Source organism: Neolamprologus brichardi, chromosome 5, assembly GCF_056152115.1.
Source record: "Neolamprologus brichardi isolate AB-2024 chromosome 5, ASM5615211v1, whole genome shotgun sequence".
Classification (NCBI taxonomy): domain Eukaryota; kingdom Metazoa; phylum Chordata; class Actinopteri; order Cichliformes; family Cichlidae; genus Neolamprologus; species Neolamprologus brichardi.
Genome location: NC_142108.1, coordinates 18,054,202 through 18,072,254, shown reverse-complemented (window position 1 = coordinate 18,072,254; position 18,053 = coordinate 18,054,202). Strand labels below are relative to the sequence as shown.

The window sequence follows — 18,053 nt, the reverse complement described above, 5'->3', positions numbered from 1 at the left end:
ATCGCTAAGCTCCTACAGCGTGTCCGTCTACGGGCCGTCGGGTGAGAAAGCCAAGAAAGACAAAGTTGATTCTGATGCGTCGGGTCCGTTCTGTGTTTACGTCTTTGTGTGGAATCCGTGTACCTGCTCTCATTTGCTGTTTGATTGTTGTTGAAATGGTTTTGTGAGCTTTAATCTGAGAATCTGGCGTTTCTGGCAAAACACAGTTATATTTAAAAGTCGATTCAGGATTTAATGAATTGATATCGCTTTATTCAAGCTACTCACCTCCCACTTCCACCTGCACTTTCAACTGGACCACGGCCAATCAGAGAGGTCCTGCCCCTTACTATCTCTGATTGGTTTAGTCCACGATAGGGGCATAATGTGTGTCTGTTGTTGACCACAGGGAAGGTTGCAGATTTTTTTTTTTTTTTTTTTGCTACCCAAACAGTTGGTCGCACAGGTGCAACCAAATTTTTTTTTTTAGTCGCACCACTGAAAAATTTGGTCTAGAGCCCTGGTAAAGCTGATCCAGTTTTAATGTTAAAATATTATCGTTGGTAATGAGAATGAATTCTCTAGCCAGAACCCAGAGACCAAATAGCAACCTTTATAGGAGTCCATCAGTTGGGAGCATAACCAGAAGCATCTATGTACTTTTCTAAAGAGGCTTACAGTATCTTTAAACCTGAAGTTATTCATCAGGATCCTTTGTAGATGCACAATTTTAAATGGTCAGGACATGATTTCCACAGAGAGATCTTAAAACAGCAGCCACACTGAAAGAGTAGACCTCTTCCAGTGTGGCTGCTGTGCACAATTTTTTGTATTTGTAGAACAAATGCTACACAATGCAACATATTAAAGGCTTCACCTGTTGGGGCTGCACAGTAGCTGGCTTTTGGCTTTGAGGGGAGCGCGCTGGTGAGCGGGAAACGCTAGATGACCTGGAGGCCAGTGCTTGGTTCATCTTAGCCAGCACCACCTCTGAAATGAGCTGGCGGTCCTCTGCCTGGTGATCGCCAATCAGCTGCATAGATGAACCCACAACCTGGATAACAGGAGACAACAATGTGAGAGATGAGAAGATGTACGAACTATGACTGGCTAACAAAGTCAGGACATTGAAGAAAAAAGGAGGTTAAACAGCACAGCGGTCTGAACTGAGTATCTAGGTGATTCTGTTATATTTCTCCAATTGCAGGGAAAGTGTAGTTTGAAATCATAAAAAAAGACAACACAAAAAAATAAAACAGAAACAAAACACACCCACACCATTACAGGATCTTGTCTTTTAATGAGCAGAAACTGCCCTCAGTTTTACATCATTATAAAAAGTGACTCATGGGAACTGTGGAGATATGTTTTTGTTATTTGTTTCCTATTTTTCCAGTTTCAGTATGAAATCTACTTTCAGTTTAAATAGTACACAGTTTTATGACTGTCAAGTTTTTTCAAAGCTTAAATGGGATGGATGACAAGCCTTTTGTGTCATGTCGGCTCCAGGATAATTTCCCTGTACTCTCTCTGATGCATGGTCTTTTTTTTATCATTTTTAGTCATACAGTTATTTCCACAAACATATCTTGTCTGAATCATCACTACATAATCCTGTTATTTTAAAACTGTCACCATATCTCCCCCTCCATCTGTCTAATCTGTTCATCACAAACACACTCTTAGCTGTTAGACTACTTCAGCTTTTGCTCTACTCTTTCTATAAGTTGATTAGCTGCCATCTAGAAACATCGAGTTGGTTTGTCTGTTCTGGCTTCTTTATTGACTTTCACAAAGCAGGCTGTGTTTTACCATATCTGAAGTGTGCTTACCATTTTGTTCCATCTTTTCGTGGCCAGTTATCACAATTTTGATAAGAACTGACCCATAAATGAGCAAGCTGCAATGACCTACATAATTAAGATGCTCTGTACTTACTGCTAAAATTGTTCCGCGTAGAAGCAGCTCTTTCTAGAGCACTTTTGTTTCTGCCCTACAAACCCAAGCTTGTCAAGCTGCTGGTCACTAAACATTTCATCTTTGGCCTTGTACTCCTGAATTCTACCTATTTTTCAACAGCTTGGTAGTAGTGTTGCTGCGATAGTCTGAGTCCCTCCAATTATTTGCAGCTCATACTTTTTCTTTTTGTATCAGTTCTCTGCCTTTGGGTTCAAACATACTCCCATCAGTTTCTGAAGCTTAACCTGCCACACTGAAGTGCCTTAACTACCCAACTTTAAGAGAACCAATACAGCCAGAAAACCAATTTTCAAAGCTCCTCATACTCTATTGTAACCTCTTTCTATGTCAGCTTCTCTTGATCATGGCTCTATCTCAGCCTGAACATTGAGAATCTGGTGCAGTCATCCTGCCAGATGCCTCCAATCTGTCCAATCTGGACTAAATCTAAGCTCTTATACTTTATAGCCTTTAAAAACTTTAAAAAGAGTGTTAATGGTTTTGGTTTATGTAAACATTTTCTACATAAAGGTAGCATTACAGCAGAAGAAATTTATACTTCTACTTTGCTGTCATCACGACTAAAGGCTGCAAAACACAAAAACCAGTTTGCGATAAAAAACAAAAATACTGGAAAGGCAGAGGTGAAAGAGAAATAGAGAGATAGTAAAGTTTTGAAACACCCAGACAGAGCAATCTGTTGTAAAAGATGAACATAAAGTGACACAAATTGTGAAATGTATGCACGTCAGAGTGTCACCAGACATCAGTTATTAAACCCTTAATGTGCATTCAGGTTACCTGAATCAGTTTATTCCCAGCCAGACAATCTCTGCTCCCAGCAGTGTAAATTGGGCCAGACATGCTAAATTTAATATGCTTATGCAACACAGCTCCCACAGGCTGATGTCAACGTGGCGAAAGTTTCCAAACAAAATGCAAGAGTCAATAAATACAGTGATGCAGGAAAAAGTCTAAAAGTCTTTTGAGTTCTTTTGTTTTACTCCTCCCTTCCTTTCCTTCTCACCTCTGTAATGTAGTCATTTCCATCCTTGCCACAGATGGCTTTGACAGCACAGATATCCAGCCCTCCAAAGATCTCTGAGCAGGTATCGACCCACAGTTTAAACCTGTCACAAAGAAAAGCGTGACAAATTAGGCCTATTAACAGCTGTCAAAGACGACTATAGATGACAATGTGCAACAAGATTTGGTAGTTAACTTGTTTTCTTTGCTGTGTCAAAACAAGGTGGGAGATGATGGTGAACCTTTCCTGCCTTATTGTTAATGAAAAGTTTGGTTCCTGCACACCAATTAAGCAGTGGTATTGATTTATCACTTCAGCACAGCGTGTAGCAGAAACGTTGTTTGGGCTTAGATCCCAATGGCAAACTCGTTCTTGAGCCTCTCTAGCTCCAGGCTGTAATCTATGAAGGTGCTGTTTTTTTCCTTGCTTTACTCCTCCCAGTCAATCTAGTGTCAAAACAGACGGATCAATACCCACCTGAAGGATAATGTACTCTAGTCCACTGTTCTAGTCCTGGTAGCTTGCATAAGCATAACAGAGTCCATGAAAAACTGAAAACTGAGCTAAAAGTTGTTTGACAACTGCAACTCTATAAATAATATTTGAATAATAATGTTTGCACTGTTTGTTCCAGGGCTGCTGTACACAGATAACGGTGCTGAAAGTGCACTGGATACTGTTTACAGTTTGACTTACTATACCTGTGCTCTCAATACTGTGCTGAAATGCATGCTTCACCCATGAGCAGATGATGTGAAAACAGTTGTGGTACAAAATGTCAACGGCTTTCAGCTGAATTAATCTGAGTACACTGACTAACTGTGGTAAAACACAAGAGAGATGTGTGTGACATCAGGGCAGCCTGAGCATCACTAATGTGGAAGCGGTGCTCACTTGTCAGTCATGGCTACTTGTTCCAACATGGCAGATCCAGTGTTGCTTTTCCAATTACCAGAGATAGATGTTCGCCTGGAAAAGGAGAGGAAATTGTGCATTAAATTATTATGTTAAAGCCTCATTACAGAGTCGGCCCTTCAGTATAGATATTATAAATACAGGCAATTAAAGGCAGAGAGAAGTAAGCATCCTTGCAGCAGGAGGTTTGTGGCTTCAGCTACTAACTGCAGTCAGGCATAGAGCAAAGCTGTAGGTTCTCTGTATGAATGGCAGTTTCATAACCATATGCTAGCATATGCTCTTTGTTTTTTCTAAACTAAAGGCACATGAGACACGGAGATGCGTTATGATAAACTTCAAGATTTATATTTATGTCTGCTAAAATGCTGGTACATGAGCGCGCACGCACAATATATCATCCCTAAATCCAAATGACGCACAAGGACAGCACACTTACATGTAGGCTTTGTAGTCCGTGCCAATTTTCTGGACCCTGATGTCGTACTTGGCGTCTACGAATGGCTCTGTAGTACAGTAAGTCTGAGTGATGGCCACCACACTTGCAATGTCCTGGAAGTCGCTCACATTGTCCACCTTAACCTACAGTGGAGTAAAACATATAAATACTTAATTTATTTATTCAAAGAAAGAAAGACTCTCAAAATGCACCCAGTCTTACAATTTGTCACGCAAATGCCACAAATGCACATTTCACCCCCTGCTGGTAAATAGAAAAAGTGCAGGTTAAAGCGCTTCTCCATTGGCTTTACTTTTAAGACCGGGAGGACTGTGCTGGTAGTGTGCTGGTACGTGTGGGTAGAACATTTTCAAGGATGAGTGGTTGTTGAGCTCCTGTAACTCGGTTGTAATACACAAATAATACCTTCTTGTGTCACAATAAATGATATTTAATGAATAAGGGTAACCCAGCACAGAATGGCACTACATGGATCACAATGTCAGGAGAGTCAGGTCAGGACAGTGCTTGAAGTTGCCGTTTCTCAAATGTAGAACACAAGCTTGTTTAAAAACAAATGCATCATCACTACTGGACATACTCATGAAGTTGACTGGCTGTGTTCAAAGCCGATTGACAATGCAGTTGCTGCAAACTGTCTGGACAATGTCTCACCTGCTTGATTCTCACATTGGTTCAACTGGCCATCAAACATTGGTTAACAGTGTAAAATCAATCTAATGTCCAATCTGACCGGTTAAGACGTTTGCTTTCTCACATAAAGCTTCTCCATTTAATGTGCAGAAAAGTTCGGGGCTGCAGTGCATGTGTGAAAATGGCTTATTGAACTGAGCAGTTCAGGGGAATGATGTGTGGTGGATCGATCAGGAGCGGTAGAAACGCTCCACTCTGATTTCAGCCAGAAAATATTAACACAGTTGTCAATCAATAACAGCACAATGTTTGGACAAAAGGTAAAAGGGAAGAGAGAATAAAAATGATGAACTGATAGGAGGAAAGGGATAAAGAAAGACATCTAAGATGGAAGCAGAGGATGGGAGAAGGCTATTAAGTGCACGCGTATGCCAGCAAAAGCACTAAAAAATATAATAAATGTGATTCTAGATGTAGTGGTGCTTTATGGTTACCCATCTAAGCTAACTACTATAATAGCCACATGATTTGTCCTCCATTCACAGAGCCAAAACTATTTCCTGGCTGTAATATTTGATCCCCACATATCTTTGAATGATAGCTAAAGTGTAAGTAAAGCAGGTGTGGTTAAATGGTTAATCTAACTGTATATATGTCAGTTGGTAAATAAATAAACCGATTACCTTTCCCATTCCAGAGTGAGCATGTCCAATCTTCACCACCACTGGGAAGCTTGGTGTTGTAATCTGCAAATAAACAGTATAACTGATGGATAAATAATGATGAAGAAGCATAATGACAACTTATGTTAGTTATAATAACAAACTGGAAAATCCTGCAGTGAAAAATAAGAGGCCCCTTTAGCAGTGGTCGTTATTAGTAAGGCAGTAAAACTGCTGCAATAAACAAAAACTCAAATCAAAGTCAGTAAAATTCATCCTCAAATAATGCCAATAAACATTTTATGAAAGTCACATGAACACTGTGCAAAAATAACAAAAAAATGTGTCTTTATTTCAGTAAAATCCTAACATGTGATGCTCATGGTGGTGCTAGAGGACAAGTCAGGGAATCACCAAAATCAGCGGGACTCATCCTCCGGGAATCGTGTGTGTACACAGATCCACTGCAGCTCTGTAAACAAAATCCAAAAACCAAACCTAATCTCCCAAGTGGATGTGATTACATGAAACATGAAACTATGACTAAGTGAATGAGACCTATGCCAGCCTATGGGAGGAGAGTGAGGACATCAAAAGAGGGCAGAAGAAGAGCCAAAGGATGGTAGTTTTTCTTCTTGCGTTAGAGGAGGCTGTCCCTAAATTGTTGAGCACATAAGAGGCTCCCTGTGTGCGACCCTCTCAGCATTCAAGACCAGAGTGTGAGGGGATCCAACTATTGTAAGTTCCTCTGCGTATTGTCTACAGAGAGGGAGAGAGGAGAAGAGAAAAGAGAGCAGTGGCAGCAGCAACAGTAGCAGCAGCCTTCCCTTCCCTTCACTGCAGCTTGAATTCATAGGTTTACTTTAAACTTATGAAAACATTTCTATCCACAGCTGCCTTTCGGCTCAGCAGAGCTCATCTTACCACTTCGACCCCACCGTCTTATCTATCACCCTGCCCTCTTGCTGACTGCCCACCCGACTTGCTTCCAGGGGACCTTAACAGGATCACAAGAGGTTGCCGAGCTTTCATCAAGTGGTGGAGCGGTCAGAGGTAGCCAGAGTCATCATGGCCGTGTCCCAGGAGCGGAGTGTGTGTCTGGGGCTTTGGGTGCTCATTTTGCTTGGTGCAGGCTTGGAGGAAGTTGTGGAGGGATGCAGCTGCCACCCAGCACACCCACAACAGCTCTTTTGCAGTGCTGAGATTGGTAAGTTATTGAATGTAGAATAACCAAGGTTATATGTGTGAAAATAGGTGCATGCTTTATTTATTTATTTTAATCTGGACAATCTTCTTACATATTGACAAACCAACTAATTATTTGGATTACTGATCAGATTAATTACATGCTTTTAGGGGGAAAAAAATCAATCCACAGTGCAAAATTAGTTTTACAAGAACTAATCAATAGAGGTTCATGGCTAAGCTACTGTGGCCTTTTTGATTATTATGATTATTATTCATAGAAAACGTGAGTTATCTGAACATAATTTCATGGTTGATATTTATAGCAGTATTTAAATAAGTTGATTTGGATGCAGTTTTTCTCTTAACATGAACTTTTTCTTGTGTGCCATCTGTTTTAAGAAATTAGCGCCTTCCTGTTGTCACTCACGTAAAAACAACCCCTAAAAAAAGAAAAAGTCCTGGCCTACTTTCTGTCCGTCCGTCTGTCTGTGTGCCTGTCTCTCTGTCCGACGCCCCCGTCATCCAGTTCTTTCTTGTCTAAGCACAAGCCAAAACCAACACTCTGCTCTGACTTTGAGTACTTGGCTCCAGAGTGTGGAAAGCTGGAGTATGTGCTTTAGTCAAAGGTTACACTCCAGCAGAGGAGAGAGGGAGACAGAGAGAGAGAGAAGAGGAAATTGCTTTTATTTTAGTCATGTTTTCTAGTTGGTCTGCAAATCCCTTTAGGTTTAAAGGGTCAACTTCTTTAAAGTGCTTTGAAAACAAAGGCCGAGTTAAATGAAAGGCAATACCTGTATTCAAAATCTCCAGATGAACAGCCAATTTAGATCTTGGTTATCTCAATAAAAGGTTTTTAGGACAGCATTTTACATGTGACACATGCCATTGATGGCTGAGATTACATTTCTGCAAGTATGAATATTTGGCACTTTAAGCTTTCTTCAAAGCCTGCAACTATAAAGGAAAACTAGTAGAGCACCTGAACTAATCAGAATAACATCTCAAGCTGGAATGTTCTGGTTTTCAGCTGCATGGCACTGTGCCCTGTTTTTTAATCATTGGTTATAGAGAGCAGGTTTCTAACTGCTAAGTTGTCACACATTTATTTGCTTGTCCAGGTATGCTTATTCAGTAAGCCATAGAATGTAAACAGCAGATGGACATCAGCCACTGATTAGCGAAGTCACACTGAGACATCTTGAACCGAGAGTTATTGCTGTTGCTATCTTTATATTTTAAAACTGGACTTGTTGAGCATGTTGCAGATCTGACAGAGCAACTGAAGGACACCAATTACTCACATAGTAGAGACTTGTCAGACATAATGTAGGCCTTTTATTAAAAAAAAAAACAAAAACAAAAAACTCCTGTTGTAGTCAATTAGACATGCATCCAGCAAAACCTTTGAAAAATAGCTCTAAGATGAAAACTGTGACAAAACCTCACCATCTGCAGGGTGTTTAGATTGGACTCTGTAGAAAGGTGCAGTTTGTAGACAAGAATGTTTTTACCTTATCATTTTACTGATTACAACAAAACTGAAACAAACAAAAATCTACTGAGAGAAAAGTACACAGTTTTAGATAAATATACAATTCAGTGAAACATAATTTGATTGCTTTGGGGGTTTTTTTGGTTGTTTTTTTTTTTTGCATTGTTTTGTCATTTAAATGTTTTAGATAATCAAACAAATGTTAATACACACAAAGATAACCCAAATAATTAAAAAATCTAGTTTTTACATGGCTATTTTGTTTATTGTGGGGAAAATTGCTATCCAAGCTATTAAAGTCTGGACTTAAATCAGATTGAGATGCTTTGGCATGACCTTTAACAGTGACGGCTGAATTAAATTAGTTCTGCAAGGAAGAGTGGGCCAAAATATTTCCACAGTGATGTGAAAGATTGCCATCATTGTCAGTTATCACAAACACTTTGATGGCACAATCTTGCTATTAGGTTTAGGGGGGCAATTACTTTTTTCACACAGAGCCAGGTAGCTTAGAATAGCTTTCCCCCCTTGAAATGATCATTTAAAACTGTATTTTGTATTTACTTGGGTTCACTTTGTCTATTATTTAGACAATGATCTGATCCATTTAAGTGTGACAATTAAAAAAAGGGGAAAAAAAATCAGGAAATGTAAAAGTACATTTCCCAGCACTGCACCTCATGAGGGGAGCTTAGCTTTGATCTGGACACTTATTTGACAAAAACATTGGGGCAGAGGTCAAGGCTTCTATATAAAAACAAGTTACTTTTGGCTGCTTATTCACAAGGGGTCACCGCAGTGTCACGTGGTTTTCTTTTTGTTTTTTAAGGCTGATGCCCTTTTTGACTCAGTACCAAAGGGATTTTTGTCTCCTCCGGGATCAAACCAGGACTTTTTCACTTAACTACACTGTGGAGCCACCCAGGTAAAACTCCAACTGTCTCCCCCTGCTGGTAGTTACATCGATTTTTAACATACAGTGAATAATCTAAACATGGGTCAGAACAGAAACAAAACAAAATTGATCAATACAAATTCTAGATTTAGAGCGGTGAAAAAAGGGTAAATGGCATATGTGCCCAAAGAGATTGTCCGCAGCTAGATTTTAAAGTCATGTAATATTTAGTGGCATTGACAATAGGTGCATAATGTAAACAGTAAGTAAAAATAAATGATAAAAATGAGCCCAGATGAAACTCCAACTCAACACACACTTATGAACTCTTACAAAGGTTGTATCACATGAAAAACCTTTTACATAAGTTGTGCATAAATTCGGAAGAATTACTAAAGTTAATTGAAAATTCTTTTGAACTGTGGCTAGTTTTTAGTTCCAAAAGTATGTGCCTGTTTCTTAATGGATATGGGTACTGGGCCTTTTTCAGATAGGATATAATTTTTTGGTCCGATGCATAACAAAAAAGGAGACTCAAAATCGAAACAAAAAAACGTGTTTCACTTGGTGGCACCTGAGGCCATCCTTGGTTGTTTTCTAAGAGTAGGCTGGTGGTGTCCTTTAGCTGACCTGACAGTGCTGTCAGAGTCGATGAGCTCTTTGAATAAAGCTCAACATCTGAGTAATATCCCATCTGGACAAACCTTGGACGGTTCCCTGGCCATGTTTGTGTATTTGACATTGTGTGCATGTGAGTGTCTGTTTGTTGGACAGAGGCCAAGCCATGCCAACTCAGCCTACTCCATCTCTCTCGCTCTCTCTCTTTCCCCAGTCTCTCCCCACTTCATTTCCATGTCTATAGGCTTGGTCTAATGGTCTGCATACTAACAATATCAGTGTGAAAGCCCACTGACAGTCCAGCTTTGTGAGCATGACAAGGGTGCCGATTCATCTTGGAGGGGGAAGTTACTTACTACAGATAGGTTCTCATGGTACAAGTTTGCAATATTTCTCTTTGGTTATGAAACTGTGGGGCAGATGCACAGCTACTTTCACTCAGCAGGCGTGCCTGTCCTTATTCCCGTTCATAACACAGCTGCAGTAACTGAAATTAGCTGGTAACCCAGCGTGTACACTTCAAAGACGGGGTGGGGGTGTGGGGGTAAACATTTCAGATAATCTAGGCCAAGACAACTGTTTTGGAAGGTTTTGCAATTCACTTATTATTATAGACAATTTCTTAAGTATATGTCATGGAATGCACTTTCCAAAAAATGTTATGGCTTCTTACAAATCCAATCTAGAATTTTTCTGTCTTACCCAACCAATAGTTCCTCAATTAAAGATCAAAATCACCAACCTGGCTGGTTAGCTATAGATTCTATTTTGGCACTGACACATGACCAAAGCCAAGACTGCAATTTTTTTGATCTTTCCACAGAACACATCTATTCCCTGGTATACTGCTGACCATTAATACGGCACACAGAGTGACAGCTAATGTTCCAAAGCACTTTGTCTATCTTGAGACATGTTTCTTTGTGTGTGTGTGTGTGTGTGTGTGTGTACCACCATACACACACTTTACATCACAATAGAGCAGGACTGAGAAATCCTTGAAAGATTCTTATGAAAATAAATTCATGCAAAAATATATACACCGGCTCCTGTGCGGTAACCAGAATTTAAAAAAAAAATCCTTGATCTATAATGATTTAGTGTCACATACCTAAGCTAAATTATTAACTAAATACATAAAATATTAACTAAATAATACTGTAATCTTGCATACGGATATTTAAGCTGAAATACAAAAATATCAGCTGCAAAATGTATTTTAGTATCAAAAGTAACAGGTCTCCTAATACCCTGTGAGCTCGGTCTTGGTATCCTTTCAGAATGTTAAACACATCAAACTTGTTACATTAAACTTTCGTACAACCTATTATTTTACTAGTGTCACATTCAATGTGCTAACTGGATATTATGGGAAAAAAAAGAACAACTTTGATCAAATATAATAGAGAGAAAGTGAAAAGATTCAGTAGTAGCTGTAGATGTAGTCGTCTACAGCTCAAGCTTTGACAGTGCCTACTTAAACAAATACAGCTAATTAATCAAACCGAACTCTGCTGACATTTTTTGAGGTTGCAGCTGCATGTGTGTATACACAGTAGGTGGGTTAATGGGCAGGTGTGTCTTTGTAGGGGTCAGACTGTAAGGTAAGGCACTACAGGGAATGTGGTCACTGTAAAGTTTTGGATAATGCCAAGATGATCAAGTTATCAACTACAGCAGCTATTCTCAAGAAAACTACTGCATGGCTGCAAGTCTAATGCTTTCAAATGTATTACCACACAGAATCTGAGCCTCCGGTTATGAATTATGCAGTGTAACAATGAAGTATATCAGATAGCATAGAGGCATCTACAGTCATGCTCCCTGACATTTTCTATAAGGTAATGTATGAAGGTTCCTTGATCAGCTCTTTTCCCGCAAGCAGTGTAACGATTAAAGCGTTATACGGGTTCGCACATATTTGTCTGCCTGACCATCTTTCCACTTGTGTGTTTGATGAACAAAAAAAAAGTCTTTATTTCTCCTGAGCCAATTTCACAGAACACGCTGAGCTCCTCCTCCTCTTACCAGCACACAAAACCGTGGCACAGTTATGTGTCGAGCGAAAAGAAAAAACAAGCGAGGAGGTTTGCTTAGCTGTGTGCGAGAGTGAGGTTCACACTTTCACTTCCTCTCCCTAACACTGTTACTTTTCTCTCTCTTTCATGATTTCACAAAGGTTACTCGATTCACTTCTGGCTCCTTTCCCCCCTCTCTTTCACCATTGCACTACAAGGGACTGTATTCCTGCTTTTACAGAGAATAGATGTGGAAGATGAATTTACAGGGAATTCATTAAAGGATATTCTATATTATATCCTCATTATATAGGATATTATCCATCATGCAGAATATCTTCACAGAGAAAAAGCACAAATGCTTTTAGGACAAGAAATACACAATGTATTCGGTGAATATTGTTCTGTCTGATAAAACAACACAACTCTTTACATACTAAAAGTTTGTCAGGTGTAGTGGGTACGCCTTTATCATTCATACATGCAGGGCAAGATTGTTATAGTTAATGAAAACTAAACTAAAAACTAAAATGAGAAGTGAAAAATAACAATTTAGTTACTGAAAATAAAATAAAAATACAGAGGAAATATCCTTAGTTTTAGTATCTGTTAGTTTGGTAAAGATTTATTATTACAAGTTGCTTGATGAGGCATTGATGGACATGTTTATCGAGACTTTGCATGTGTATAAAACTGTGACCCAACTGCTTACTGTAATACCTGCACTGATTTTCCCTCTGATATGGCTATATATACGGCATTTAGCCACACAAGCTACATAGTTTGGTTTATGAAAGCCTTATTCGTGACCAGGGTTAAAATTCACCCTTTTGAAATGTTACAACGCCAAACTTGTTGCAGCAAAAGTGGATTTTACTGCTATCACAGAGCACATTTACCTTCAAACATGAAGGGAATTCCAAACAAAAAAGTCCATCATACTGCCCTGCATGTTGAAAAAAACCCACTAAAATGTGTTGAGGGTGAGAATTAGCTCATATAGATGCCTTATTCTGCTGGAGATTCATTAGTCACTGACAGGTCAGTTTTTAATGTAATGTGAAATGCAACTATAACATATTACAAACTTTAACACTGTGTTACTAATGTAAGCAGTAATCTAGTAATCTGAACATGGTAGCACTTGTCGATTATGGTAAAAGAAAAGAAACACTCCATGCATGTTTTTAAATCACTTTCTTATAAGTAGCTGTCACATACATTTTTCTGTGATGCCACTGCTTTTCACTTTTCATTAAATTGAACCTCAGAGGTATAATAATAAAGTCAGTTCTCTTGGATTGATTGCCTTACCAGTTATCAATGTTATCAGTCTGAAAAAGAAACATCTAACAGTGAAATTAATTTGTCAGTCATCATTACAGCCCATGACTATGTCTAAAAATGTAGATTCAATGTGCTTGGTGGAAGAGAAAAATAGCTCAGTATCCATAAAGCCACTAACATTCGGGTCAGGTTGCTTAAAGCAATCAGTGTTAATAATGTTTTGATTATGATTAATATTCTCAGAGGTTGTAATTAAAATGTGCTGTGTGTGTATGCACAGTGAAGTATATACTCATACTTCACATACAGTATGTGCTTGTGGAGAGGACTTGGTAGTTAATGGGAGTGATCAAGCAGAGAGCTACTTGTTATTCCATGTGGGTTTTGATTTCCCTCCCAGAGGAGAGGAGGACACATCCTGTATCACTACTGAGAGGAAATGCATCTATCTATCTATCTATCTATCTATCTAGACGGGTTTTTCATTGTTTCTTGTATGCAAACAATGTTCTTATCTTATCTTGGATTTACTTGCAGGATCCTAATCATTGTTTTTTTCTGTTTCCCAAACAGTGATAAGAGCCAAGATATCTGGAGAGAAGATTGTGTCGCCTAGCAACAGCTCCTCACCTTACATGAAGATGATCCAATACGAAATAAAAATGATCAAGGTGAGAGCCCTGGTCATGCACACATATCCATCCCCCGCCCTCCCTTTTTAAACTGTATACTGTGTGGTTTATGTGGAGCTACATATAGCCTGCCCCCTATAAAGTAAAATGTATCATGCATGTTAAATGTCTCAATGGCACACACATAACAGTATAACATCCATCGTTTGATTTCCCACCTTTGTTTGACATCAAACTCCCCTCTGTCTTTAAGTGCTTCCTGTCCCAGTGTTAACTGTCAAATAAAGGCAAAATGTCCAAATATTTTTAGAGCAATGGGAAAAAAAATCAAGCTGAAATGTTCCAAATGTCTATCTCCACATGACCTCATGGTGTTAATAATGACTACTGAACAGAATTAACATCTGCTCTTCATAAAAATGTCTGCTCATTATAAATATGCAACACTTTCATTTGCACATTTGGATTTTAAGCACTAGGATGTGCTCTGGTGCTGTAATTTGGAAACCTAGAGTTGTTCTTTTATTATTCCTCCTGCACGACGCTGTTGCTGCACATACTGTACTGCATTAAATTTACATTATGCCAAGCCCATTCTTAAAAAGTACAAAACTTTTCTGCTCTTTTCCTCTCATCTGTATCTAGATGTTCAAAGGTTTTGACAAGGCTAAGGATATCCAGTATGTGTACACTCCAGTTTTCTCATCGCTGTGTGGAGTCAAGCTGGACTCCAACAATAAGGCAGGGTATCTGCTCTCAGGTACAGTATGCAATGAAACGTTTTATATTGTGCTTTGAAAGAAAAAGCAAGTTGGTACATTGGTGCTGTGATCAGTAAAGAGAGAAATTTTCCTAAATGGCTTTTCTTTTGGGAGTGAAACTATTCATTTTCACTGAGACTGATTCCTGTCTGCCGGGGACAGCGCTAAACAAATTCATTAGACCACCACCCAGTGTAAGGTTTATTCCACGAGGTGAGACAATCATCAACCAAAACACTAGGTTAAAGCTGTATACCAATGAAGCGCTTAAAAATTTGGTTTATCATTAGGAGTATTAAGATTCTTATGGAGGCCTTTGGACACAGCAATAGTTATTTTATCTATTCTACTGAATGCAAGGCTAAATGCTGATGTCACCAAACAGGGAGCATGTGGAGTGATGGGAGGATTTCTATTGGCCAGTGTGATCTGGTAGAGTCTTGGGACAACTTATCAGTGTCGCAAAAGAAGAATCTCAACTATAGATACCAGATGGGCTGTGAATGCAGAGTGAGTAAGGACTGTCAATTCTCTATGCATACATATTTATCATTCTCACACTCATCTGTCTGTGTCAGAGACGTCTTCATGAGCTTAGACTAAAGAAACAGTGTAACAGCTGTTACAGCAGAAAGGCCACTCTTCTCATCTGTTCCTGCTGCTTTGCCTCTTTACCGTCTCTCTATATTCAAAAAAAATTGTTTGTTTTTATTTTATCTAAAATGTGTGAACATTGTTTTCTCTTCCAACCTTTGCATAACTGTAATCCATAATACACGGGAGACCTACTTCACTAATAAATGATGAGACAAGAAAACGACTACAGGGCTGAATCGATTCTTCTTCTCTTCTTCTTAGATCAACACCTGTTACACAGTGCCGTGTGCATCTACAGGAGAAAACGAGTGCTTGTGGACTGACTGGCTGCTGGATAACAGCCTAAACGGCGAGCAGGCTCGGCAGTACGCTTGCATCCGCCGCTCTGACACAAGCTGTAGCTGGTACCGGGGTGGGCCTCCGTCTGAGAAAGACTTCTTTGACATGACTGACCCTTGACCTGTAATTCTGAGATTCATTTTACTCCATATGTTTCCCAATATGCCTCATGAAAAAAACATAAAACAAAAAAAACAAAACCCTGCTTTGGCTTATGTAGATCAGATTTGGGGTTGAAAACAGCAACTGATTTCATTAAAAAAATTTGGGCGAATATTAAATTTGAGGGAGCATAATGTAACCGTGAGCTTTGAATGGTTGTTACAGTAAATCTTGGAAAATCTGTCCAAACTGCAGCACTCCAGTGAATCATCTTCTTTCTCTCACGCCAGATTAGACGTATCATTTGATCTAGACCGTTCTTTTACCTGAAGGTAAATGAATAAAAATAAACGAGGCCTTACATTTGTTTATGCATGAAGTATTAAGCATAAAGGTGTTCATTTGCTGCAAAAATAAGACAAAGTTATATCAGGAAACAAAAATGGTAAATAAATAATAGAAGGAAGCTGTCACAACTTTTTCCGAACCAATTCCAGACCCACTGCAGCAGCTTTCCTTTCCCCCCTTTTTCCTTCACACCTCCTGGGAGTGAATATCTTTAAATAGTATCTGCTAACTGTCAATACAAATAAAAGTACACAGTATATACAAATCTGTGTGGAAGGTTTAGGCACTAAAAAACTGAAAGTCTCTTTCAAAAGTCTACCATAAAAATTATTTTTATTTTTTACATTTTTATGAATTGATCCATATCTGGTGTGGGCAATGTTTTTTCATGTAAATCCAAGGCAAAGGGTGCCTGTATGTTAGTGTACTTCTCAGTGGTAACCTCAGTACAGTTCCAAGCGTTTCTGAGTATTTTTCCAATGTTCTGCTGGATTTAGCCTGTCTCCATTGCTTTTGTCACCTAATGTAAACCCATTCAGACTCCATGATTCCGACTCCAAGGCTCTGTGGGGACCATACCATCTGTTGCAGGACTCTTTGTTCTTCTAACGATTGTTCTTTGAGATGCTTCTTTATTTCGTTTCATGCTGCATACTGAATTTGGGCCCCATAAAAATTGTATTGTGTAATGCATAATAACTTAAAGTGCCTAAAACCTTTTCACAGTACGGTATACAGGCAGCAAAGCACCACCGACATTCTCGAATTAATTATATTTTTACTAAATCTGATGCAGGAATTATATATACACCACGAGTCTCGTTCACCTTAATCACAGTTTTTCCCCCTCAAATTTATGAGACTGTAAATATTGTATTTTGTGACAATTAACATTTTAAATGCTAACAATATTTGTTCTTATAGCATATAGATTCTTCTCTTGTGTTTTTGTGTGTTTAGTTTCATTGGTTGTACTATTTCCTGTGCCAAAAAAATCTAATCCAGCGCTTTAACAACTGCACTGCCATCTGTAGAAGCCAAGCCTGCCCCCCTCTCCATAGAGGAAATGATTTAACAAGACAAGGCTCAATTCACTTAAAACAAAAGTAAAAAAGTAAAAGAGGAAGTGGATTCATCTCAAAATTGACAAAACCAGCAAAAAAGAGAAATAGCTGACAACCTTGAATGAACAATAATTAACAGTTAAAATTACTCAATATGATAACTCAGTAAGACGTGTGAGTTGACCCCTGTCTTGTTCATGGATAACTTTACTAAAGTCATACAGATTAAAATGCATTGTGAACATCAACATCAAGAATGTCTCGACATTGTACTATGGTCACATTTAACAATAACTACTTACATTTAACCTGCACTACGCAGTCATTTGTACATTGGATTCTGTCAATTTGAACATAGTAAAATGATAGTAATGCATCCTAACTGTATGGCTTTAGTGAAGCATTAAGCAGTTTCATGTCTGTTTTATACTGTAAGACCTGTTCGGGTTTGTATTTATGTGTTTCTGTCCGAATAGAGTCTTTTTTATTTCCATGTACCAAAAAAGATTGTATATAAAATGTCTCAGATGACGTGTGTGTCATGTGCTTTTTTTTTTTTTTTTTTTTTATAAATTCTCCTCAGCTACCAAACATCAAAGAAAATAAACCTTGTAGGACTTCAGCAAGAGCTCAGATAGATTAATCGCGACTTTTACTTAATGACAAAAGTAAATGTGTCTTAAATCCTACCTCTATATTATACCATACTATATTATATATGCTTTACTAAATCTAGTAAGTAAAATGCAAGAGGGAAATAGGCACCATCTCCTTTCTTATACGTATAATAAAAACCCATGGATTTTCATTGTACTGTACAACAGTTTTTAGCCCATCTTTGTTTAAAAAACAAAAATATTTACCTTTCTCATATTGTTATTATGTTCTCATAAGTTCAGATGCATATATTTAGCAAGGATTTGTGCAATGGTGTTGTAGTGTTTCTGCTAAAAATACATCAAAACTGAAAAAAACTTGACAGGCATCCCGAAACTTAATTGATGCGCTACACTGTTTTGTCCTTTCAGAGACTGTCGCTGTGCTGAAACAGGCAATTACTGTAAATTAGTAAATACA

General features: G+C 38.5%; 2 protein-coding genes across 3 annotated transcripts in view; one reads left to right on the top strand and one right to left on the bottom strand.

The window, feature by feature from the left end:
• Window positions 1–18,053, bottom strand: part of syn2b (synapsin IIb) — an 83,076-nt gene that overhangs the window by 7,685 nt on the left and 57,338 nt on the right. Inside the window, exons 6-10 of the mRNA XM_006783257.3 lie at window positions 5,657–5,719; window positions 4,320–4,462; window positions 3,860–3,934; window positions 2,966–3,068; window positions 857–1,033 (exon numbers count right to left, since the gene is read on the bottom strand). Coding sequence (XP_006783320.1) covers window positions 857–1,033; window positions 2,966–3,068; window positions 3,860–3,934; window positions 4,320–4,462; window positions 5,657–5,719 — 561 coding nt within the window. The remainder of the gene's footprint in view (window positions 1–856; window positions 1,034–2,965; window positions 3,069–3,859; window positions 3,935–4,319; window positions 4,463–5,656; window positions 5,720–18,053) is intronic.
• LOC102797896 (metalloproteinase inhibitor 4-like) lies at window positions 6,145–17,507 on the top strand. 2 transcript variants are annotated; one of them, XM_006783256.3, is made up of 6 exons: window positions 6,145–6,373; window positions 6,529–6,842; window positions 13,707–13,804; window positions 14,411–14,525; window positions 14,912–15,036; window positions 15,385–17,507. In XM_006783256.3, the coding sequence occupies exons 2-6, from the start codon at window positions 6,704–6,706 to the stop codon at window positions 15,580–15,582; spliced, it is 675 nt and encodes a 224-aa protein (XP_006783319.1). In that variant the 5' UTR covers window positions 6,145–6,373; window positions 6,529–6,703; the 3' UTR covers window positions 15,583–17,507. The 2 variants fall into 2 exon arrangements, with proteins under 2 accessions (XP_006783319.1, XP_006783318.1); XM_006783255.3 differs by having other exon boundaries at window positions 6,145–6,842.